Raw genomic sequence first — 25,931 nt, 5'->3', positions numbered from 1 at the left:
CAGATGGCGAGTCACAGACAGCCCAGACAGTACCACAACGAGAATGAGCAGACATGGCGACTGCCACCACAATTAGGTGCTGCACCAGTACCATACCCACATCTTTCTACTGCGTCAAGAAGCCATATTCGAAAAGTGGACATGGAAAAATGGAAGCTGAAATTTGATGGCACATCCAAATCCATTACAGCTGAAGATTTCATAGTTAGATTGGAGCAATTGAAAGCAGATCATGAATGCGATGAAGACGAGGTGCTAGTAAAGTTCCCGCAACTTCTAGAGGGACCAGCAGAGGACTGGTACTGGATGCAATGACGATTGGGGCGAGTTCATAGCTTTGAGGCGCTAAAAGAGGCATTCCTGTCTCAGTTCAGGAAATTTGAGAGTGATTTCGACGTGCAGCGGCGTATGATGGACAAGGTCCACAGAGCCTTTCGAAGATTTCTATAATGCGATGCTGCGTTTGCGACACCAGCAACGAGAGCCAATGAGCGAAAACATGCTGGTGGAGATGATGAAATGTTACTTGAAACCGGTTTTGGCAGCTTTGGTGTTCCCAATTCGCATGTATGGCCTCCAACACTTCCGTGAAGAATGCAGAAAGGCCGAAACAATGTTGGCAAATCAAAGGCAAGCAAGCCAGGGACATAGGCAGCAGTTTGCTCCACGAGTCCATGCCATCGAGGCGGATGAGCCACAAGAATTTGAAGTGGAGGCAATTTCAAGACAAGCAAACTATGTGTGCTGGAATTGCAAAGAAAGAGGACACGGATTCATGGACTGCCCTTCGACAACACGAAAGCTGTTCTGTTATGGTTGTGGTTTGGAGAACGTTGTCAAGCCAAATTGTCCCAAGTGTAAGGGAAACATCCAGACGGGCTCGGTGAAGGGGACAACGCGTCCGGCACAAACAAACCCCAAATAAGAATCGTTGCAAATGAACAGATGGAACCTGAAGTAGTTTTAGAGAAAAATAGTGTTAGTAGTAGTAGTAAACGGATTGAATTTAAACTTAAAGAGATAAGGCCTTGGAACGTAAGAATGCAGGAGTATAATCAAGTTAGAGCTAGGATATTTAGTGAATTAAGTGAAGTTAATGAATTAAAAAAATATAATGAGAAGAATGAATTGTATGATAATAGTGTGTTAAATAAGTTTTTAGATATAGGTAAGGTAAGTCAGCTAATCTCTACTGAGTCGAAACAGACCCTAAACATTTGGAAGAGACATCTGCGTATCAAAAGAGCTAGAGAGCGGTATAGGTCTAGAAGGAAACTCAGGCAGGAGATAGCCTCATCTACCTTATATGAAGGAGAAGACACTCGTCTTTACTTGCGAGTGAAAATTGGAAAGGAAGAGGTAGAGGGGTTGTTAGATAGTGGCGCAACAGTCACCGTCTTAGGCAAAGGCTGCCTAGAGTTAGTTGAGAGGGCGCAGATACCAATTTTTAAGTTTTCGGCACAAGTCGGCACAGCAGACGGGACACCGCACAAGGTTGTAGGACGTATTCGGGTCCCAGTGAAACTTGGTAAAATGGAAAGTTAGGTAACCCTTTTCTTAGTCCCCACTTTAGAAAAGCACTATACCTTGGGGTCGATTTCATGAAACGATATAAATTGCTAGCCAGTGTTGAAAGTTTGTCGTTGGAGGAGGAGGCAGAAGACGACCGTATGGACCCATCCAAGCATCAATTGAACAGTGATCAGAGGGGGAGATTAGACGAGGTCATATCTCAGTTTCCTTCTTTCGAGATAAGGGGATTGGGAAGCACATCCTTAGAGACACACACAATTGACACGGCAGACGCAATACCAGTAAAGCAACGTTATTACCCTGTATCTCCAGCAGTGCAAAGCCTAATGTATGCAGAGCTGGATAGGATGCTTGACATGAGGGTCATTGAGCCCAGTGAGAGCCCCTGGAATAACCCAGTGACATTAGTCCGGAAAGGCACAAAAAATAGATTATGCCTGGATGCTCGAAAGCTCAATTCCATTACTGTCAAGGATGCCTATCCGCTCCCAAACATTGAGGGCCTTCTCAGCCGGCTAGGGGATACGCATTTCATTTATATTAATGTATTCTTCTCTCCCTAGAAACGTCGCAAACGACCATCGGAACTTGGATCCCGTTAAGCCGTGACTTACGCCTCCTTCATGGATTGTGAAAAATATACTGCTACAATTGTATCCATGTAAGTTTCAAGAATTCCTCCATGAGACTCACGGTTTTAGCTTCCATTAACCCATCACCGGGGCTTACATGGGCGGAAAATATGAAACAAACATGGAACGATTGAAACTATAATGACGTGGTAAGCCTGATCTCTCAGGCCCCACGTTGGGCGCCATTTTCTTGTCACGTACCCCCATAGGAGGTCGCTCCACCTTTTCTCTGGAGTGGCAATTGATGCTGGCGGGCGCTGGCTGGGGCGGTGGATGGGGCGCGGTTCTTTGCCAACACCTATTGCCAAAAAGGAGGGACAAAAAAAACTAAAATCAACCAGCTTGTGGATGGACAAATACAGCGGGTACGTAAACACTTGAAATTAAACACACAGGAAAATGTCTTTATCGGTTCGCTGGCATGCCGGTCTTCCATGGCATGCCTCGGCCTAACCCTCCCCAAACCATGGTACTCCCGTGGCCCACTAAATCGGAGTACCCCAAAAGCTTACTCACCTGTTCATTACACCATTCCTTCCCCTTTCTTTAGTCTCCTATCCCTTCATGGGAAAGAAAAAAACCAAAAATATTTCATTCTAACATTCGTACAAAATTCGGCATTGCTTTATTTGGAGTTTGGTTAGTTACGAACTAACAAATTCTTCGTAAAACAATTACTTTAAGCAAAAACAGAAGTTTGGATCAAAATTAGCAAAATTATTTTTCAAGCAAAATTTAAGGCTTTCAAATTTAATTTCTCAATCTCGTGTTTTTCAGGTTCCTGGTTCTAATGGCGACTGTTACGGATAAATGCCAATGGAGTCCCCGGGTATTGTGGTCCTGGTGGCAGCCTCTGCGGCCAATAGGGTCCCTTTTAGGTTCTCGTTTGTCCGTCCATCCGTCTAGTCTTTGGTAAGTATTGTCGTGTTTAAGTGTATATGTCGCAGTCAGTTCTTGTCTAAAAAAGTTTTTTTCTTTTATTATTTTCTAGGGGTTTTCTGATGTGCTGCTTTCTCAGCACCGTAAGGTCAACATTGGCTGATGGGCAAGGAAATATCCTCTACTATCCACTACCTAACCTAACTATGAGCTCATGCTTAGGTTACTCTATAGAACCCAACCAAAGGGTAAGTAATAAAAAAAAGCTCGATGTTGTCCCTACCTAATTTCCTTTTTTTTCTCTTTTTTTTTTACAGAAAAAACTTTTTTTAACAAAATAAATCCGTCGAGAGTCAACCGTCTGCATGCCTGTCTGTTTATGGTCAGAGAAACTTTTTGGACTACCTTATGGACACTGGGGTATGCGACAGCGTCTAGGTCCCTCGGTGGAGTAGCGACAGGAGTTGTGGATATGCCAATTGCAGCAGCTGAAGTCTTTTATACGTGTGGCATTGGAGGTGGAGGAGTCTTGGCTTTAGCTTTTATTTTTCTAGACTTAAGTTTTTTAGCTTTAAACTTTACATTACATGCTTTGATTTTTTTTCTATTTCTTTTCAGTGTTTTCTTCTTTAATAAATCTTTCCTTTTCTTTAACAGGTTTTTTTACAACTTTACTTTCTTTAAGCTTTCCGATTTCTTTTATTCTTTTATTTTTCAAGTTATTTTAAATCATTGTAAAGGTTTCATATATATATATATATATATATATATATATATATATATATATATATACATATATATATATATATATATATATATGTATATATATATATATATATATATATATATATATATATATATATATATATATTTATATATTATTTTATTATTTTTTATTTTTAGAATTTTAGAAAGTTGCCATAAAAAACGTTCTGTCTTTGAGCAATTCAGATAAATTTGTACATCGTCTGTATAGATTTGGATATTTGAATGTGTCAGTCTGGTTGGCAGTTCATTTATATACATACAAAACAGAAGCGGTCCCAAAATGGACCCTTGAGGCACTCCCTGCTTTGTATGCAATGGTGTGGAAACGCGATTTCCTACCACGACAGACTTGACACGATCCCGTAGGTAGTTAGTTATTAGCTTGGTTGCAGTGCTTGAAAAGTCGAAAGCTTTCTGCATAATATGCTATGGTCAACATAGTCAAATGCTTTGGAGTGATCGAGCAATACAAGACAGGAAAGATTTCCATCATCCAAACATGATCTTACTTCCCCGGTGACATCGATAAGTGCAGATATGCAGCTGTGCTTTGTTTAGTTGAAAGAAGTTTTTGTTCATTTAAATGCTCATATATCTGCTGATGAACAATTTTTTCAAAAGCTTTTGACAGGAAAGGTATTATTGATATGGGTCGATTTCTGTTTGCAGTTTTTGGGATTGGAATGACGTTATAATATTTCCCGCTTTTTTGGATATTGACTAGTTGTCAAAATTGTATTAAAAATATGTGTTACGAATGGCAGTATATAGTTGAATATAATTTTGATAAATTTTGGGTTTATAGTGTCTAATCCTACAGCATCAGACTTTATAGACAAGCAACAATTTTGCTACATCACTGGCGTGTACGCATGAGAATTCAAATGAAGAGTACATTGGAAATACATTCGATATGAGCAGCATTGGGCTATCTATGTTGGTGATGGTAGATTATGAATTTTGTGCATTTAAGTTATGTGGCGATTTTATGAAAGCTTCATTAATTTTGTCAGGATCTCCAAATTTTATTAGTGGCGTTTCCTACTTCCTATATAGTTTTTCACTTCTTTTTGAATTTGTAGCATTTTGAAATTTGTTGGCATAGTAGATTCTTTTGCTTCTCTGTATCGCCTTGTTGACCTCAGTGAAAGGAATTCCTTATGCAACTGAGGCATCTTAAACATTTGAATGCAATATCTCTTTTGTTTATTAATTCTTATATAGCTGGGTTAACCAAGAATTATCTCTTCCACTTCTTGCACAAGGCATTTGCTGCGGAACTGCACAATTTTGTAAATATCACACTTTATCATTTAAAAATTTGAGTTGTTCATCTGCTGAAACCATGGCAAAAATTTCGTTCCAAATAGAGCAAAACTTTGTCGATATTTGAATCGAGGAAACTGCCCAGAAGACTATTAGTGTTTGTAGTAAAATGCGTAGGGTTGCTTGTATTCACGGATTGCATACCCATTGCGTTTAAAGAGTCTATAAGTGTTCTCGGAAAAAAATCGAATTCAGATCACCACCAAGTACAATTTCATCATAATTCACGGACGTATCAAGTAAAGTGCTTATTATTGAGTCATACGGTATGGATTTGATCAAACATAAATACATGAAGGAAGCAACTTGTGTAAATTTCTTTCACAAATATTGACTCTACTTTCTCATTTGTGTCTGGTTTTCGAACAACCTTACACGGGATGTTGTAGCAACTCCACCTCCTAAGGAACATCTGTCGTTTCGAAAAACTTTAACTGCCTGTATTATTTATAGGTAACATTTAAACAGGTTTAGGCAACGCGGGACACTTTAGATAAAGTTATGTATTAAAATTCTATAAACATTTTAGCAATAACAATATTAATAACAAAAATAATGTATTTATAAATAATAATAAAAATATTTGTTTCAGCATAAAGTATGATCAGATTGTGAGAGAGGTTGATCGAAAAATATTCTCCAAGTTAGAAAGGCTTTCGATTAATAAAGGTTCTCCATTTATTGTTGGTTTCACATGAATTAAGCCTAGGTATGAATATGTGAAAGCAATCATACTTTGTTTTTTCAGGTTTATACCAGTCTGTAGTATTTTAAAATTCAACGATGTGACATTCTCTTTTATTTTTATTGGGTAATCTGATGAATAGTCAATATGTTGCTGCAGTAAGGGACTTTTGGTGTTTATTTTTAATTGCGACAACACAAATTTGAATTATAATTATGGTATCCTTTAGTTGCTTATTCGGAAAATGCCTTTATACTGAGGAGTAGGTATATTTAAAGCGTTGCAGATACTATCGAATACAGTGTACAAATTATCGCATTTATTATAAGGGATGCGGTTAACACGCGGATCGCAGGCAACAGATAAATTTTCCCGCCTCTCTATTTGTGTTCTTAATGAGAATATTTGTTTCCCATGCTCTTGATTATTTTGCATTCGGTCTCTACCACAGAAATTCTTTCATTGTTAATTCAACTTGCATTTGACGATCTTGCATGTTTACCAGCTTGCGCTCAATTTTCTCGACTCTCTTGCTGATATGTGAGACAACACTCTCCTCGCTTTCTTTCAACATTGCTTTTATTAGTTGCAGATGTTCTATGCATGTTGGTGATAACATTGGTGTTTTTGGCGTACTCTCCGACATACGTTGATCCTCTCTCCCCCTTTTGACTGATGCCGTTAGTTTCTCCATGATTTCACCTTGTAGCTTGTGGTTTGTTGCATTTATTACAGAGAGTATTTGGTTGTGGTCCTCATTCTCGCCCTGATTTGACATTTTTATTTTGATCTTAATTTTGTTGAGAGGAGATGTGCTTTTCAATTTGAGTGTCGGACATCGTATGTTGTTTGCGAATGAGCACTGCTCAGATGAGTGCCATGTGAAGCCAAAGCAAGCAGAGGATTGCCACAACAGACAAACAGCATAGACACATAGATTAGCAATGTTCAGCCCTTGGTTGAATTAACAAGGTTGGCTCATTTGCCCGACAACAACTAAATCAACCATGGTTGAATTATGAAGGCTGATGGAATTGTCCAACTCCAGAGTTGTTTCCAAAATCCCACTAGAATGCCAAATGCTTAGTTTTTCCACATTTTAATTTTATTAATATATAGTTCACACGTTTTTAATCATAAATTTCTTGATCTTGTGGCTGCTACACATGATAATGCAAATAAAAACTAGAATGCTAATTAGGAAGTGTCCAGATATTGGACAGCCTAGTGGGAATTTGCGTCACCATCACAACAATTGATTGAGCGCAGTATGCACCTCTGGTGAAATTTTCGTTACCATGCATTGACATATCCTAAAGGAAATTTTCGTTACCGGTACCGTTACCGAAAATTTCGTTTGCAGGTACGTAGCTGAATTGAAATTTTCTTTGCGTAATAGGGTGACACAAAAGACGTTATTAATTTTTTCTTACAACTACGAATGAAAATGTATGATTAAATAGCTCCGTGCAAAATGAAATAAAGTTATTTGCAAATAAAAATGATTAATTATAGCACATATGTACGTTATTAGCCAAAAATGATAACAATTCGACCTAAATTATAAATGATGTTTGTTGCCATCTATTCTACACAACTATTTTTTAGTGGCGACCTTGGTACTATTAAGAGGTAGCGTCATTAGCACAACAACAAAATGCTATCCCAACGTTGTTTTACAATTTATTTTCCTCTGATGTGTTTTATATTTGTGTTTTAAATTTTTTATAACACTGTTTCGCTGTTTTTGTGCGGAATATCGGATTATCAAAAAAAACATCGTTTTAAGGTTTTAGAAAAAGCGTTTGACATTTAGATGTACTGAAAAGTCAAAACAAAAATAAAAAGAATTGTACTCAGCTGTTCGCATGACCTTACCATATTAGGCATGACATAAATTCCAGATAGTGTACTGTTAACAGCTGAGTAAAATTTTTCTGGCGAAGTGTACTATCTGTCAACGAGTATTGGTTGTGTGTATGTATTATAGTTAAGAACCATAAAACACACAAACAACGAAAAATGGCGCGAACTAGTAACATACACAAAATCGGTGCATCCTGAGTGGCGGCATACATGTCTTGGCTGCAATCCATGGTACTCTTAAGAGGTAGCGTCATTAGCACAACAACAAAGAACTACCCAACGAGTTTTGGCGCGAACTAGTAACATACTCAAAATCAGAGTTGCACACATAATTTAATTTTCATTTTGGGACGTATTCCTCTATAAAGTGAGAGAGGATAGTTGTGGTGAAGGACCAATAAATTTTACCCTTTTTTGTTTACTATTTGTGTTCCAATCTTTTCTTTGGGATTCCTTTTTTTTGACACATACACACACACTGACCGGTTTCACTCATAATTTCTTTTACACGTTCGCATGTGTTCATTCACGCATATTTTTAACACTTTTTTTTTACAGGCCGGCTAGTGGTTTATTTCCTTTTTTCCCAATTATACTTACCATTTAATTTTACATCCATCGGTGCTACTGCGGCCGTTCCGATTGCAATTTCCATTTTTTATTTATTCTTCCTCTTTTTAAGCTGTGGCTGACAATTTCGTTCAATACGCGTTGATATTAACCGGCCTGGTCCCAGCATGACATAATTACCAGGTAGTGTATCATATACAGCTGAGAACAATGTATTCCCGGGAAGTGCACTATCGGTCAGCGAGTTTTGTTATGTGTGTATTATAGTTAAGAACCATAACACACACAAACAACGAAAAATTATGCGAACTAGTAACATACACAAAATCTGAGTTGCACTAATCACTGATTTTGACAGATAGCGCACTCAATATTTTGTTGTTGGGCAACTGCCACTACCTTGTTGCGTGAGTGCTGCTGACAATCTTAATCGTCAATTGACCATCATGCCAAAATGCACCACCTATTGTTTCCCAATTGTCTTGCAGCTAATGTTGACCGCCATAATTTACGGCGGGGACACATATGGAACGCCAGGGACCATGCTGAATGGTCCTATTTTTATGTGGCAAGTGTTTCTTTTTTCTTCTTGCCGTCAGAAATGAGAAATGAATGGTACTGCGTTGCAAGTGTCAGATGTCATGTTGGTTCCGGCGTTATTACTCTACAATGAACTATTGGGTTGCCCAAAAAGTAATTGCGGATTTTTCATATAGTCGGCGTTGACAAATTTTTTCACAGTTTGTGACTCTGTAATTGCATTCTTTCTTCTGTCAGTTATCAGCTGTTACTTTTAGCTTGCTTTAGAAAAAAAAAGTATATTTGATTAAAGTTTATTCTAAGTTTTATTAAAAATGCATTTACTTTCTTTTAAAAAATCCGCTATTTCTTTTTGGGCAACCCAATAATTGGCACAGGGTTGGTATGTGTGCCATCACTGAATGCTGGTGGACGTAGAGGAATGGAAAAAATGAGAAATTTACAAAAAAGAGAAATTATATATAACAACAACTTTCATTTGAGTAAAAGAGAAAGTAGTTTTGGAAAACATTAGAAATAAATGAAAAATGAAGGAGAACCGAGCTTATAAAAAGGTGAATAGTATCCAAAATCGTCCTTATTGGTGTTAAAAGGAAGTCCCGGTGGTAACGAATTTATGGCAAATTTTCACGGCTAGTAAGCTGTCGAGTGGTGCATTATAGTTTTTTTTAAGGGAAATAAACAATTGAAAGCATGAAATAAATAGACAGATGACAACAATTAAAGTTAGTTCAAATAGACGAAAGATATATGAACAAGTAAAAGCCTGCTAAGTTCGGCCGGGCCGAATCTTATATACCCTCCACCATGGATCGCATTTGTCGACTTCTTTTCCCGGCATCTCTTCTTAGGCAAAAAAGGATATAAGAAAAGAGTTGCTCTGCTATTAAAACGATATCAAGATATGGTCCGGTTCGGACCACAATTAAATTATATGTTGGAGACCTGTGTAAAATTTCAGCCAATTCGTATAAGAATTGCGCCCATTGGGGCTCACGATGTAAAATAGAGAGAAAGATTTATATGGGATCTGCATCGGGCTATAGACGGATTCAGACCATAATAAACACGTTTGTTGATGGACACGAGAGGATCCATCGTACTAAATTTCAGGCATATCGGATAATAATTGCGACCTCTAGGGGTCAAGAAGTCAAGATCCCAGATCAGTTTATATGGCAGCTATATCAGGTTATGAACCGATTTGAACCTTATTTGACACAGTTGTTGAAAGTAAAAATAAAATACGTCATGCAAAATTTCAGCCAAATCCGATAGGAATTGCGCCCTCTAGAAGCTCAAGAAGTCAAATCCCCAGATCTGTTTATATGACAGCTATATCAGGTTATGGACCGATTTCAACCATACTTGGCACAGTTGTTGGGTATCATAACAAAACACGTCGTGCGAAATTCCATTCCAATCGGATAAGAATTGCGCCCTCTAGAGGCTCAAGAAGTCAAGACCCAAGATCGGTTTATATGGCAGCTATATCAGGTTATGGACCGATGTGAACCATACTTGGCACAGTTGTTGGATATAATAACAAAACACGTCGTGCAAAATTTCATTTCAATCGGATAAGAATTGCCCACTCTAGAGCCTCAAGAATTCAAGACCCAAGATCGGCTTATATGGCAGCTATATCAGGTTATGAACCGATTTAAACCATACTTGGCACAGTTGTTGGATATCATAACAAAATACTACCTGCCAAAATTCATTCTGATAGGATAAGAATTGCGCACTCTAGAGCCTCAAGAAGTCAAGACCCAAGATCGGTTTATATGGCAGCTATATCAGGTTATGGACCGATTTGAACCATACTTGGCACAATTGTTGGATATAATAACGAAACACGTCGTGCAAGATTTCATTCCAATCGGATAAGAATTGCGCACTCTAGAGGCTCAAGAAGTCAAGACCCAAGATCGGCTTATATGGCAGCTATATCAGGTTATGAACCGATTTGAAACATACTTGGCACAGTTGTTGGATATCATAGCAAAACACGTCGCGCAAAATTTCATTCCAATCGGATAAGAATTGCGCACGCTAGAGGCTCAAGAAGTCAAGACCCCAGATCGGTTTATATGGCAGCTATATCAGGTTATGGACCGATTTAAACCATGCTTGGCACAGTTGTTGGATATCATAGCAAAACACGTCGTGCAAAATTTCATCCCAATCTAATAAGAATTGCGCACTCTAGAAGCTCAAGAAGTCAAGACCCAAGATCGGTTTATATGGTAGCTATATCAAAACATGGACCGATATGGCCCATTTACAATACCAACCGACCTACACTAATAAGAAGTATTTGTGCAAAATTTCAAGCGGAAAGCTTTACTCCTTCGGAAGTTATTATTATTATTATTTATTAATAGATTTTTGAGTACACAATGATAGAGGTTTGAAATTCAGTGTTGTTGTAAATCTATAAAGCTGGCATAGCAAGAATGCTGTTAGCCATATAATTCATTGATATTACCAAAGGTTGGCTGATTATAGTATGTTAATCTATGTTATATAAAGTTGTTTACATATTGGAGACTATAAAAAAGAGAAAGTGCTATTTTAAAAGTTAAATTCATTTTGTATAAAGTTTCTATATTTGATACAATTTTCTAAATATTTGTATAGAGATAAAAAATTCGTGCCATTCAATATGCTTATTACTTCGTTTACATTAAGTGTGGGCTTATTAAAGTAAATAATTCTGAGATTTGTGTATATTGGGCACGAGCCGATAAAGTGGAAGGTGTTCTCGGTTTCGTCTGTGTTACAAATTGAGCAAACGCCATCGGTATTGTCTCTGAAAGATCTAGCATTTAAATTAAGTAACCCGCCTCTAGCCTTTACAATGATACTTGTAGCACGTGAAGATAAGTTCGCAGTGAGTTCCGGTATCCTGGTGTATTCAAGCTGTGGGTAAAGGTCATGGAACTGTGAGCCTTTTGCCCTAACCTCAAAATCTAATCTCTCCTTTGATTTAAGTAGTTCTATAACTTCTTTCCAGTACGAGGGTAAATGTGTCGCGTTGTAGTGCAAAGAAAATTGCAGAGATTGGCATATATTGGACCATTCTTCTGCCCAAGACATATTCAGTTCTATGATCTTCAGCGCAAGAATACGTGGTAATCGTCGACAGTCTAGTTGGAGTACTCTGTCAATGTAGCAAAAATGTGTCTTCAATGTAGAACAGAAAAGTGAATTGAATCCAGTTTCCAGATATAACATGTAGTTAGGCGTATTGTTAGGCAGATATAACATTTTCTTAATAAAGAATCTAAACAATTTCTCCACGTCCTCATATCTTACACATCCCCAAATTTCTGCGGCATAACACATTATAGACTTTGAACACGATTCAAAAATTTTAAGTTTATTAGCCTTCGATATTTTTGGGTGATTAATATATCTTGACCAAGTAGAATTTATCGCCATTTTAGACGCAGTGAGCTTGTTCTGAAGATGTTTTCTAAAAGATAAGTTGTAACTTAATTCGACACCAAGGTAAGTGTAACTATTCACAATTTCGATATTCTGATTCCCAAACCGCCAATTCAAGTTTCTAGCGACTCTTGTGCCCTTCCGGAAAATAAGTATCTTAGATTTGGCAAGGTTTACCTTCAGACTCCATGTCAAACAATACTCCTCAAGAACGTTAATCATATCTTGTAACCCTTCTGCAGTTTCAGACAGAATGACAATGTCGTCTGCATACAAAAGAACTTTAATGTTAGTATCTGCTACGTTCACACCTCCTGGTAAAGAATCGGGTAAGTCATTAACATATAAAGAAAACAGTACTGGGCTGAGTGTACAACCCTGCTTCACTCCTGTTTCCACCGAAAAGTAATCTGAGAATGCATTTCCGTCCCAGATTTTACTCGTAGTATTTTCATACAATAGTTGCAATATCCGCACAATCTTCGTAGAGAGTCCATAGCTTGACAATTTATAAAATAAGCTGTTTCTGGGGATCAGATCGAAAGCAGATGAGAAATCTACAAAGAAAGCGTAGGTAGCCTTGTTCTTCAAATTATTCAAATTAACAATGTTAACCAGATTGAATATATTGTCAAGCGTGGAGTACTCTTTTCTGAACCCAGACTGGAACTCATTTAGAATGTCATTTCTTTCTATCCAAGCAGATATCCGATTCAAAAGCAAAGAGTTAAAGATCTTACAGTTAGTGTTTAGAAGTGAGAGTACTCCTTCGGAAGTTAGCGTGCTTTCGACAGACAGACGGACGGACGGACGGACATGGCTAGATCGACATAAAATGTCACGACGATCAAGAATATATATACTTTATGGGGTCTCAGACGAATATTTCGAGTAGTTACAAACAGAATGACGAAATTAGTATACCCCCCATCTTATGGTGGAGGGTATAAAAATGTGACCGAATTGATGTGTGTAACTCTAAATAGGTGCCGGTGTGATTGCGAAAGAAATTCTCTGCTGGAAATCAAACTGCCCCCTAGAAAGGAAAAAGCCAAACCAACTAGCTGTTCGGTAAGCGAGTGCATAATTTGTTCTGTCTTTTTGTCCATACGGCGTTCCGCCCGGTTACGTTTTGGGTAACCAGCAAATTGCCGCCAAGAAAAGTGCAAGCAATAACCGGATAAGACTTTTATGCGTGTGGGCCGTGATCTGGTTGGACATAGATGGTGCCTAGGTGGAGGCACTGTACGTTCCACATAAATTGCAATCCATATTGTCCACACTGCGAGAAAACCAAAACTGGCATACGAATGCAGAAATAAAGCCCGCTATTAGACGCTTACTTAAAGAGGCAATTCATCTCGATTCGATTTTTTCCCACCCCTACTTATTTTTTCATAAATTAATGTAGTTGTAGTAGTAGTTTCCTAGTTTCCTTTTTTATTTTTTGCTTGTTCTCTTGTAATTTTATTTATTTATAATTTTTATTGGCCATTTATATACTTATTTTTAAATGGAATCAAGTTGTTGTTTTGCCATAGACAGACGTGTTTTTTGGGAGCTCCAGTCGTAGCTGCCGGCATTTGCTACTTACCGCATTCTGACCCATGTAATTCGCTCCACGATATACCATAGTCTGCACAATCACTGAGGATAAAAGGCACCGCATTCTGAATTACGGGTGACTATTAATTTTTGTATTTTTTGGCCAAAATTTGCAAATATCAAAAGGAATAAGCACTGGAATAACTATTTGCCACCAACACCACTGAATTGAAAAAACAATACATCAGCTGAACTCTTCTTTCGAACCTGCCAAATCTTTACGACGATAACAAATCAACAGCTGATGGTGAAAAAGTGTTATCGATAAGTAAACTGTGTTTTAGTGCGTTTTTCAACACTGACGTTGTTCATGTACTTTCCTCCTAAAGATATGCTACAATTTTTTAATAAATGAGTGCAAAGCGACCGTTACAGTCGACATCACCAGAAATAACAGATAGCACTCCGAAAAAGCGTATTCCATACATCAATATGAGTTCCAATGCAAAAGATGTGTTTTCCTGGGACAAATTGGGTGAAATGTTAGACGAGAAGTTAAAGGATGTCGCAAAAAAAGAAGACTTGATTGAAATGAGAAATGAAATACGAGAGTTACAGCAAGAAAACATACAACTTAAAGAAGAAATGAAAAAGTTAACGTCTCGCTTGGAAATAATTGATCGAAGGTCACGTTCATCAAATGTTGTGGTCAGTGGTTTAACTTGCACATCCTCTTTACTTGCGAAAAAAGAGTTCACTAAAATTTGTACTGAAATTATGAATGTGGATGTGGATGTGGTTACAACTAGAATGGTTGGATCAGGAAGGCTTTTTATTTTTACATTGGGCTCGTGTATCCAAACTCAAAAAGTGTTATCGGCTAAAAGAAATTTAAATGGGAAGAATATTTTTATCCAGCGAGATTATACAGAAAGCGAGCAAAGCATACGATACAACATGAGAAAGTTGAAAAATGAAGTATTAAACAAAAGAATTAATGTAAATGTACGATTGGCCGAATTTTCCATTTATATCAATGAAAAACGCTTCAATTGGTCTCAGGGAAAAATTATTGCTGCCTCGGAATGTGATGCCGCCTTTTTGAAGGAAATCATTGGCGAAAATGTGTATGATATTATTTCTAGAGATAGTTACAATAACGATACTGTTACCTATAAACCAGCCTCTCAATAGCAACTCGAATCGTGCCATTTACTATCATACAATGTCTCTAACCTTCAAAAAGCACTTAATTTTGGAAATTTTTTAACATATTTAAATAAATTTGAGATATTTTTTCTTTTCGAAACCCATGTGGAAGCAAGTAAAATATCATATTTTTCAACTTTTTTTAAAGATTATTATATACACTGGGTCGAAGCAACAAGAATACATAGATCTGGCCGTGCAAGTGGTGGTTGCTTGTATGGTTTTAAAAAAGATATTAAAAGAAAGTTTAAACTCGAATTCGCTACGATTCACAATGTTACCGTTTTATGTACCAACCTTAATGGGAGCGTTTTCTATTTGATTCCATCATATTTAAATTGCACAAAATGGAAAACAGAGGCAGAAAGCTTTGAAACGTTTTTAAAAGAAATCAATCCGGAAAATTTCTGCATTTTGGGTGATCTAAACGCAAGAATAGGTGAAGAACAGTTAATGGAAAACAGATTTTTTGAAGACTTTGCATATATAAGTGGTCGTCGTAGATCAAAGGATAACACTATAAACACAAATGGCAGAAAGTTGTTGCAAATTATTGAGGATATAGGGGGTATTGTTTTGAATGGTAGAACAACTGGTGATACAGAAGGAAATTTTAGCTTTTGTGGAATAATGGGTAGCTCTGTAATAGACTACAATATATGCTCCCACAGCTTTTTGAGATACGTTGAAGATTTTAGTATAGATATGAAAATTTTTTCGGACCATATGCCCTTACACTTAGAGATCAAGGTACCAAATCAATGTCGGACGAGTGATAATGAAAGGGTGTCTATATGCAAACTACATTGGAAGGACAAGTTTAAGATTCAGTATAGGCAAAACCTCACAACACTGTGTAATGGTTCCCATTTTTCTGCCGACTTACTAGCAATAGACATGATTGACACGGTTATATCTAAAATAAAACAATCGAACGTAGTAAAGGAGAGAAAATCTGTTTTTGAGCCGAGGCAGAAATGGTTCGATTGGGGGTGTTTTCGTTTGCGGGCAAGCATGATGAAGAATTTGAGAATGTACAGACGTTCACATACACTGATAAATCGAAGGCGTTATTTTTTATCAAGGGCTAAGTTTCGGTCTCTATGCAGTAAGAGAAAACAGGCGTATTATAATAATAATCTGAGAAAATTAGACTATATAAACTGTAGTAAGGACTGGTGGGCTCTGTCCAAATCGTTAAAAACCCCTTCTGCCTCCCACAGAGGTAATCTTAATGCAGACCAGTTCAGATGCCACTTTGAACAGATTTTGCAGTATACGGATGAGGAGCAAGCAGTGAGCTGGTGTATACCCTTTTTATGGGACCCCTTTCTAGATTCCCCTATAGAATTCGTCGAATTACTCAATGTCATTAAAAAGCTGAAAACAAACAAGTCTCCAGGGCAGGACGGCATACCCTACGAGTTTTATAAATATGCTCCCCATAATTTTTTGAAGAATGTTCTCCTTATTTTTAATAGGATTTTTTTACATGTGGATATACCAATATCTTTCACACAATCTATATTGATTCCCCTTTTTAAAAAAGGCGATCCTAACATTGCTTCAAATTATAGAGGATTATCGCTCATGGATACAATTTCGAAAATTTTCAATACCATCCTATTAAATCGTATTACAGGTTGGCTGGAACGTGAAAATATCCTTAACGAATTTCAAGCAGGTTTTAGAAAGGAATATTCAACGGTGGATAACATTTTTAACCTTGTGAATACTGTATATCTCAATATGAATGATAATAAGCCCACTTATAGTTTTTTCGTCGATTTTTCGACAGCATTCGATTTGATACCTAGAAACAGCCTTTTTTACAAATTATCAGGTATGGGTTTATCTACGAAGGTAATAAAAATATTACAAGGTCTGTATAATAATACAACTACAAAGATTTGGGACGGTTGCAGTTTTTCGAAGGCATTTAGCGTAAATTCGGGTGTGAAACAGGGATGTATTCTAAGTCCGACACTGTTTTCATTATACATCAACGATCTACCAGACGAATTACCGGGTGGAGTCAGTGTCGCAGGTTGTAATATTAAAGTATTACTTTACGCAGATGACATAGTAATTCTATCTGATTCCCCCAATGGTTTACAAACGATGATAAACTCTTTGCAAGGGTATTGCACTAAATGGCGTTTGAAAGTCAACTTATTGAAATCGAAGATACTTGTTTTTCGTAGAGGTAGTCGAATAAAGTCAGGTCTGAAATGGTATTATGATAATCAAGAGATTGAGATTGTAAACCGATACACCTATCTTGGAGTTGAACTTGCATACAATTTATCATTCAATACTCACTTACAGACTAAACTTTTGTCTTCCAAGATGGCTATAAATTCTACATGGTCGAAATATTTAGCCCAACCTAGAATATCGAAAAGTAATAAATTGAAGATTTTCACAGCATGCTCTAGATCAATAATGTTTTATGCTTCACAAATATGGGGTTTCCAGAAATATGAATGTGTGGAGAAACTGCTAAGATTTTTCATTAAAAAAATGTTGTACCTTCCAAATAATACGCCAAACTATATCATACACTTAGAAACTGGTCTACCCACTTTATATATGTCTACGTTAAAGAATCATTTTTGTTATGTCAGCAGAGTTCTGCGTTTAGGATCACACAGATTGCCACGAGTACTTGCAGAAAAAGTTTTGGAGTTGAAAATATATTGGGCGAAAGAATGGTCAAATATATGCGAAAAGATACAATACTTTCCTCCCAATCATAACGTCCCCGTTTGTTATTATTGGAAGGAGATTATTGACAATTTGAGTACTCACGAACGTAATGATTTTTGTAGCAGTGCAAATAACTCGCAATTCCATGATCTTTATTCTTGCTTACAATACAGTCAAATCCCTTCTTGTACTGCAGATCTATCTGCATATGCAACAGGTTTGATTATAAAAGCTAGAGGTGGCCTGCTTGACTTGAATGCCAAACATTTCACTGGAAGAAATAACTCAAATGTATTTTGTTCAATTTGTAATTTAAACCAGCCCGAAGACACATTACATTTTATTGGAGCTTGCCCTATTTTAGCAGAATACAGAACAATATTTTTTGGCAAGCGTGTTCTTGAAGAGAGTGAAGTTATTCAGATACTAAATGGCACGAATTTTCTTTCACTGTACAAATATATTATTGCAAGTTGTAAATATAGAAAATTAATTCTAAATGAATACAATATCTAATCACATTTGAATTCTTTTTATTGTATAACTTAATATGAGAAAATGGCAAACAGCAAATCGCTAAGCCAAACATAGATGTAGAATACGAATCATTTATATATAATTTATCGAGGAAGTAACATAAGCAATTTGTAAGCTCATCTATTAATTAAATAAAAAAAAAATAAAATACTTATTTTTAAATGTTCTTTTTTACGCTTTTAAGGACTTAATTGATTAAATTTATGTTGTGACTTGTGAGGGACTGTACAAAACAGGGATAGGGTCTCTATTATTGCTAATGCCTTGAATATTTAGGCAAAGAGGTAAACGTCTACTTAACTGAGCTCAATTAGGTAGGGAAAGAAAGATCCGGATAGAGTAATCCAGTCCACATTGGACATAGAACCCCATCCAAAGATTTGTGTAGGACCCGCAAGAATTTTTGGTGATTTTATTTGTAAAGAAAAAATTATTTAAATAATTCTATATGACAGGAACTTTGAGTTTTATTATATTGTATTAATAAAAAAATGTTTTTTATGGTATGTATTAACGGAATTGAAATGGAGTGAATTTTTTTTTAGTTTGGGAGGGGAATCGGTTGATAGGGAGAAGTAAGTGGTAGAGGGAGGTAGTGTAACGAACCACCACACGGGCTCTACTTTCTCTGGGAGTGGCTACCTCCTTGCCCCGGCCGTGCTCAGTCTCGGGCAGTTCTTTCCCTTCAGAAGTAAACTCGGTTTTGTGGACATAAAAGTAAAAAGAGCTACCTTCTCTTCATAAGGAAAAGATATAGGAAGAAAATAAAAAAAGGTAAAAAAAGAAAGTGGAGAAGTAGAAGAAATAGGATGATGATATTACTATATGATACAGCTATAGATCTTGTGTAACTGATCAGTTTCCCGCCCCACCATGCTGATTTATAAGTTTTTCAGCCCATAACAAACCTCCTCTACTCAATGTCCTTCACCTTTCACAAATGAACAATTAATTTCTTAGAAATTCATGACAATATTTAATTAAAATTAAGCAAAACAGTATATAATGATGTTGTAAAACATATTTAAAAAGGAGAAATTAAAATTATGGAAAAAGATTTAATTAAAAGAGTTTTAGTAATAAATAAATGAGCATTTGCAAACTGAATCCGAATTGAATGAAAATTGGGGACTCACCCGTTATTCCAACGATGTCAGCAGGCCTGATGACTGGGAATTATACATTAAACTGCGGCTGTAATTATTAATTTGTAATTCAAGTTTGCAAAACGCCTGGTTAAAATAAAGTGTCTTGATTTTCTAAAAAAAAATTATATTAGGATGTACATTAAAATTAGAGTTTTTTTGTCTTCTTTATGGTCATCATGTAAGTATGGTTACAAAATTCGTTTAATTCTTAGAGAAATCATTTTGGGCCAAAAGTTTTCATGAATGTTCTCCCTAAGAAATCGCCATTATAAACGGAATCTCCGCTTTAGCGGGACACTAAACGATAATTCCTTTTTGTTGCGTCTGGTTTTTTTTTATAAAAATTGCTCAAATCCGGATCAGAATTAAAAATTGACAAATCCGTGTGTTGTTTTTAATGACTTCTTTATTGATGGATGAAATAATCCTTTAAAAATTCCAGCGGCCGTACAAAATCAGCAGCACAAAGTCCTTTGAAAAGCAAAGACGTTAAGATGGATGTAGAATGTGCCGATTCTCCACAGAATCGGCAGCCTAAAGAATAATATAATTCTAAAAACACGAACATTTCTACACAAAAATCTTACCAAAATTCTTATCCTCTTGCTTTTTCCACGAAATTGCGAATTTTCCTTGAATTTTCTTCTTTTCCGAAATTTTTATAAAATATTTGAAAATTCACACAAAGAATAATTATTTTTTTCTCTTTCCGAAAAATTTTTTACGCCTTGATAGTATGACTTTTCAAGTGAAATTAAAAGTATAATAGAATTTGGAATTCTCTAGTTTAAATTTCAATGCCAATGTGAGAAAGGAAACAAAATTTTTGATAACGTATAAAATTTCTTTTCTTAACTAAAGTAAAATTTCCACAATTCAGCAGTCACAGTAGTGAGCCCCATACCAAGTGATGCAAGGATCTTATGGACCATGGAAGGATGGGCTAAGTGTGGGTCTGGAACACCAAAGGATCCGAATCCCAAAGAGCATCCACGTGTGTTCTGTAGGTGTATGTGTTGTTAAGTTTTGTGTATGTTCATTATAAAAAAATTATGTTAGACCATTGGCTAGTTTTGGGTAGGTTGAGGATCTTCTTGAGGTCGAAGAGCTGTCGGAAGACCCAAGTTTGCGCATGTACGTGATCATAACAGAAATGGCGCCCAATCTAAAATCGATACTTCCTAGTTACTAATATTAGAAGTAAGTAGAATAAGTGCAATGTCATCTTCGTACTAAATAATAGTCAAAATTCTAGAGTCAATAGCCCGAATCAGTCTAGTCAAATACAAATTATATCTGGTTGGTATTGCATCCAGCTCTACATGGTAGAGGCTGTTTAAAGTGCAATATTGGAAATACGAATTTTGCCCATGAACATTCCACTAAGGAACAGGGCAAACTTCTCACATATCAATGAGTGCAGTCCGATTCAAGTTTTAACCTCAATGATAAGAGGCCTCTTTTTTTATAGCCGATTCCGAACGGCGTGCCGCAGTGCGACACCTCTTTGGAGAGAAGTTTTACATTGCATAGTACCTCACAAATGTTGCCAGCATTAGGAGGGGAAAACCACCGTTGAAAATTTTTTCTGATGGTCCCGCCAATGATCCCATATTAGGTATTTCATACAAATGTGCTATGTTTTACAATTTTTTTTTACACTTCATGAACTCATACGATATGAATACACTCCTAACACTTACATCTCTCTGAGAATACAACCATAAGCCTCCTAATAGTTAAAAGAGATTGAATTTTATTTAATTTTACAAGTGATTTATATAAACTCGTCACTATTGTTATCATATTAATAGATACATTTATGATAAGATTGGAAATAGACCTTAGCATGAAAAGTAAATTAGTAATTAAATGTTTTATAGTGTATGTGTCTCAAAGTAATTACAATAAGCCAAACGTGAAATACTCGATTTCAATTATTCCGATAGATCTGGAGTCTAGAATACTAAGGACATCAGTATTCGGAAACTAAAATAGGATTCTTTCTACGGAATGATTACTAGGTCTCGATAGCTCGAAGGGTACAAGAGTTATAATTCGACACTGGGGAACGATAGGAATCAGCCAGCGGAGAGATCTCTAGAAGATAGAATTAAAAGTTTAATTAATAATGAGGTTAATGATATAAGAAAGACATTGCATACCTTGGTTAGAATCGTGCAGGGTATGGCCCTCGCGGCTAACAACAACGCAACACAAACGTAAGTGCATCCCAGCCGTAATCCTCGGGCTCTAGTTCGGAAAGGGATAGGCAATCGTCGACCATCACGAATTATTCACAGCCACCATTGAATGATGATCGGTTGAGGATAAGAGTCGATTAATTCGGCATAAATTTTCATGGTAATTCAATGAAACTCGCTGTAGAGGAATTTATATTCCGCTTGGAGTGCTTACAGACACAATACAGAGTTCCATGGGATGAGATACTGAGAGACTTTAAGTAATTAGTGTCCGAACCCGTATTGGAGTGGTTCTGGCAAGCCCAGAGACTAAGAAACGTTACCCAATGGATTTAATTGAAAGATGCTCTCCTGAGCCAATATCGTTCAAACAAATCTCCGTTAGAAGCCATTAGAGATTTGGTAGATAGGAAACAGCTATCGAATGAATCGGTAGACTCATATTTCCAGGCCTTGGGTTAGCTAAGATCTCGCTTGCTACACCCTATAACGGATCAAGATTTGATTAACATCATTAAAGTAAACATCAAGGACAACACTAAGATGGTGGTTTATCCAATGACCATAGCCACGGTAGAGATGCTGCGGCTTGAGTGCAAGGAGCCCGAGAGGAATTTCTCAAGGGCAGATTCCAGGCCATTGCCTCCTCATACGCGTCCTGAAATACATGTTAATGAGGTAGCCGTTGATGGGTATGTATTTGATGAAACCGAGACACACCGGGAGTCTCCCGAGTCTATTTCCGCAATTCGTGCCAACATGCAGCAAAATAGGACTATCGTTTCCTGGAATTGTCGAGCAGAGAGGCATATGTTTATGGATTGTCCATCTACTGAAAGGGGATTGTTCTGCTACCGATGCGGCAGACCCAATACGATTACTACCAGATGCCAGAACTGCCAATCGGGTAACAGCAAGAGGGGCGTGGCAAGCCCAGGGGAGACACGTCCGTCAGAGATCCTCGCGAATGAGAAGTGCTTCGGCGAGCTCCACGACCTGAACGAATGAAGAAAAAGCAAATAAGATTACAATTTATATGTCGAAAGTCCAAAATACCAGGAGCTCCGAAAAACTAACGAAGCCAATTACGATAAACTTCCTGACTTGAGGGTGCAGGAAAGCATGGTTTTCGAACGCATGAGGCAAGAGGGCAAGGAGGAATTAGGTGGATACGAGTGGAGATTATGGCTATCTGAGTCCTTGACCCATATGTTAATTCAAAAGAAACATGATTCACCTACGGCTGCTCATGGTGGGATATCGAAAACATTAAGTCGGCTGAGGCAACAATTTTACTGGCCCAGTATGATTTCACAAGTCCGCCAATATGCCACTAAATGTGTAACATTTAAAGAGACCAAAAATGTAAATTTCACAACAACTATAGAAAGCGAGGTGAAAACGGATCGGCCGATCCAAAAGATATATATGGATTTTTAGGGAAATATCCCCGATCTAAAAGTGGGATTGCATATATCTTTATTGTCATGGATCACTTTACCAAATTTGTTTTCCTCAAGTCAATGAAAGAATCAACGGCCAGCAATGTAGTACGATTTTTGGTGGAAGGGGTTTTCAGGAAATTCGGGGCGCCAGAGACTGTACATTGTGACAATTGTGCCCAGTTCTGTTCATGACAATTTTATTGTCTTGCAAAGAAACAAATTTCGCCCATGAACATTCCACTAAAGAACAGGGGCAAACTTCTCACATATCAATGAGTGCAGTCCGATTCAAGTTTAAGCTTTTTATAGCCGAGTTCGAACGGCGTGCCGCAGTGCGGCACCTCTTTGCAGAGAAGTTTTACATGGCATAGTATCTTACAAATGTGGCCTGCATTTGGAGGGGAAAACCACCGCTGAGAATTTCTTCTTATGGTCTCGCCAGGATTCGAACCTAGGCGTTCAGCGTCATAGGCGGGCATGCTAACCTCTGCCCTGCGATGGCCTCCTGACCCATCAGATTACCACATGAAACCCGCTCCTTATTTCCCACAGTTCAACTCCTCAGAACCGGTTAATCAATCCGTTTTGGCGGCAATAAGGGCATACATGGAAGAGGACCACAGGGATTGGGACCTCTGCTTATCTGAGATCGAATGCGCCCTTCGTACCTCAGTACACGCAGCCACTGGTGTAACTCCATTTTTTTGACTTGTTCGGCTATCATATGTACACCAAAGGAGCCGATTATAAACTGGCAAGGGGGTTGCGGTCATTTACAGAACACGAGATATTTGACAGAAGATATCAAACAGAATATGCATCAGGCCTATGAGGCGAGTGCAAAATTATGCAACCGAAGGGCAAGAGTCGTGAGATTTGTGCCAGGCCGGGAAATTTTCCGGCGGAATTATTTGCTCAGCGACTTCCAAAAGAATTTCAATGCGAAATTTGCGCGAAGGTTCACGAAATGTAGAGTGGTCAAAACGATAGGCAATAATATGTACCTTCAAGGCCGCCGAGTGGGCGTGGCTCATGCAAAGGACTTAAAATGTGATATATTGACTGTGATAAGATGTCTGTGGCCAAAATACGACTGTGATACTAGGGACTAATTGCAATATAGGGTAGATATTTATTTATGTGAATGTTATCTATATGTGTGCTCCTAGGTTAAATCGTATTGGGGGTGAACCTACAGTCAACCGGCTAAGAGTAGCCACCACAGTCAAGGCCCTATTGGCCACCCGGATAACAAAATGGGCAACGGCATCCAATGGAGAGGCTGGAATTTGAACGAAAGTAACAAGGCGTTTTAGTGTTCAAATAAAACGTGGTGAGTGATACTTCCCTGATGGCATTTTTTGCCTGGCTTTAAGACAACAGGGTGTGGGAGTTCCCCACGTTGGTCCCTGGCGACGACGAGGAGATCTAGCACGATGCAGATGCAGAGGTGGACTAAGGGACGTATAACACCTTCGACACATACTAGAGCTGACATACCTATAATGGGCAACACCCGCACACCGTCCAGTCCTCTCGGGATTGGTCTCGGCCGGAGTTTTGTTGCGTGAGTGCTGCTGACCACCTTAGTCGTCAATTGATCATCATGCCAAAATGCACCACCTATTGTTTACCAATTTCCTTGCAGCTAATGTTGACCGGCATACATATAGCGAGGACACATATGGAACGCCAGGGACCGTGCTGAATGGTCCTCTGACGGTACAATGGGCAGTATAAACAGCGGACTCCTATTTTTGTGTGGCAAGGGTTTCTTTTGTCTTCTTGCCGGCTTTACTTGTTGTCGAGTTTGGTTTTTTTTGTCAGAAATGAGAAATGAATGGTACTGCGCTGTTAGTGTCAGATGTCATGTTGGTTCCGGCGTTATGACTCTACAAAGAACTAATTGGCACAGGGTTGGATGGCACACATCATCCCTGAATGCTGGTGGACGTAGAGGAATGGAAAAAACGAGAAATTTAAAACAAAAATTAGAAATTTTATATAACAACAACTTTCATTTGAGTAAAAGAGTAGTTTTGGAAACTAACACACACATTAAAAATAGATGAAAAATGGAGGAGAACCGAGCTTATAAAAAGGAGAATAGTATCCAAAATCGTCCATATTGGTGTTAAAAAGAAGTCCCGGTGGTAACGAATTTATGGCAAATTTTCATGGCTAGTAAGCTGTCGAGTGGTGCATTATAGTTTTTTTTAAGGGAAATAAACAATTGAAAGCATGAAATAAATAGGCAGATGACAACAATTAAAGTGAGTTCAAATAGACGAAAGATATATGAAAAATGTGACCGAATTGATGTGTGTAACTCTAAATAGGTGCCGTGCGAGTACATAATTTGTTCTGTCCGTTTGTCCATACGGCGTTCCGCCCGGTTACGTTTTGGGTAACCAGCAAATTGACGCCAAGAAAAGTGCAGGCAATAACCGGATAAGACTTTTATGCGTGTGGGCCGTGATCTGGTTGGACATAGATGGTGCCTAGGTGGAGGCACTGTACGTTCCACATAAATTGCAATCCATATTGTCCACACTGCGAGAAAACCAAAAACTGGTATACGAATGCTGAAATAAAGCCCGCTATTAGGCGCTTACTTAAAGAGGCAATTCGTCTCGATTCGAATTTTTTCCCACTCCTACTTAATTTGTCATAAATTAAAAGGCGTAGTAGTAGTTTCCTAGTTTCCTTTATATTTTTGCTCGTTCTCTTTATTTGTTTGTAATTTTATTTATTTATAATTTTTATTGACCATTTATGTACTTATTTTTAAATATTCTTTTTTACGCTTTTAAGGACTTAATTGATTAAATTTATGTTGTGACTTGTGAGGGACTGTACAAAACAGGGAGAGGGTCTCTATT

At 37.6% G+C, this 25,931-nt stretch overlaps 2 protein-coding genes and 1 long non-coding RNA gene across 3 annotated transcripts in view; 1 reads left to right on the top strand and 2 right to left on the bottom strand.

Moving 5' to 3' along the window:
• The first annotated feature begins 2,102 nt into the window (after positions 1-2,102).
• Positions 2,103-3,559, top strand: LOC131995354 (uncharacterized). Its single transcript, XM_059363993.1, has 4 exons — positions 2,103-2,530; positions 2,943-3,077; positions 3,157-3,292; positions 3,362-3,559. Exons 1-4 carry the CDS (start codon positions 2,439-2,441, stop codon positions 3,383-3,385), a joined length of 387 nt encoding a protein of 128 aa, XP_059219976.1. The 5' UTR covers positions 2,103-2,438; the 3' UTR covers positions 3,386-3,559.
• A 15,929-nt stretch (positions 3,560-19,488) lies between these two features.
• LOC106091827 (uncharacterized) lies at positions 19,489-20,136 on the bottom strand. The gene is made up of 2 exons (XR_001222059.1): positions 19,988-20,136; positions 19,489-19,934 (listed from the first exon to the last, which is right to left on the bottom strand). It is a non-coding gene; the product is annotated as an uncharacterized LOC106091827 (long non-coding RNA).
• Positions 20,137-22,142: 2,006 nt separating this feature from the next.
• Positions 22,143-25,931, bottom strand: part of LOC131996999 (uncharacterized) — a 35,074-nt gene continuing 31,285 nt past the window's right edge. Inside the window, exon 2 of the mRNA XM_059367230.1 lies at positions 22,143-22,262. Within this exon, the coding sequence (XP_059223213.1) occupies positions 22,143-22,262 (120 nt within the window). The remainder of the gene's footprint in view (positions 22,263-25,931) is intronic.

The sequence above is a fragment of the Stomoxys calcitrans genome, chromosome 1 (assembly GCF_963082655.1).
Source record: "Stomoxys calcitrans chromosome 1, idStoCalc2.1, whole genome shotgun sequence".
In the NCBI taxonomy this organism is placed as follows: domain Eukaryota; kingdom Metazoa; phylum Arthropoda; class Insecta; order Diptera; family Muscidae; genus Stomoxys; species Stomoxys calcitrans.
The sequence above is the reverse complement of the archived record's forward strand: the minus strand, read 5'-3'. Positions and strand labels throughout refer to the sequence as shown.

Bases quoted from the DNA above. Each gene is read 5' to 3' on its own strand.
- LOC131995354 (XM_059363993.1), top strand. From the start codon at position 2,439: ATGGGGCGCGGTTCTTTGCCAACACCTATTGCCAAAAAGGAGGGACAA. The intron at 2,531-2,942 runs GTACGTAAACAC...CGTGTTTTTCAG, and splicing joins TGGATGGACAAATACAGCGG to GTTCCTGGTTCTAATGGCGA. The intron at 3,293-3,361 runs GTAAGTAATAAA...TTTTTTTTACAG, and splicing joins CTATAGAACCCAACCAAAGG to AAAAAACTTTTTTTAACAAA.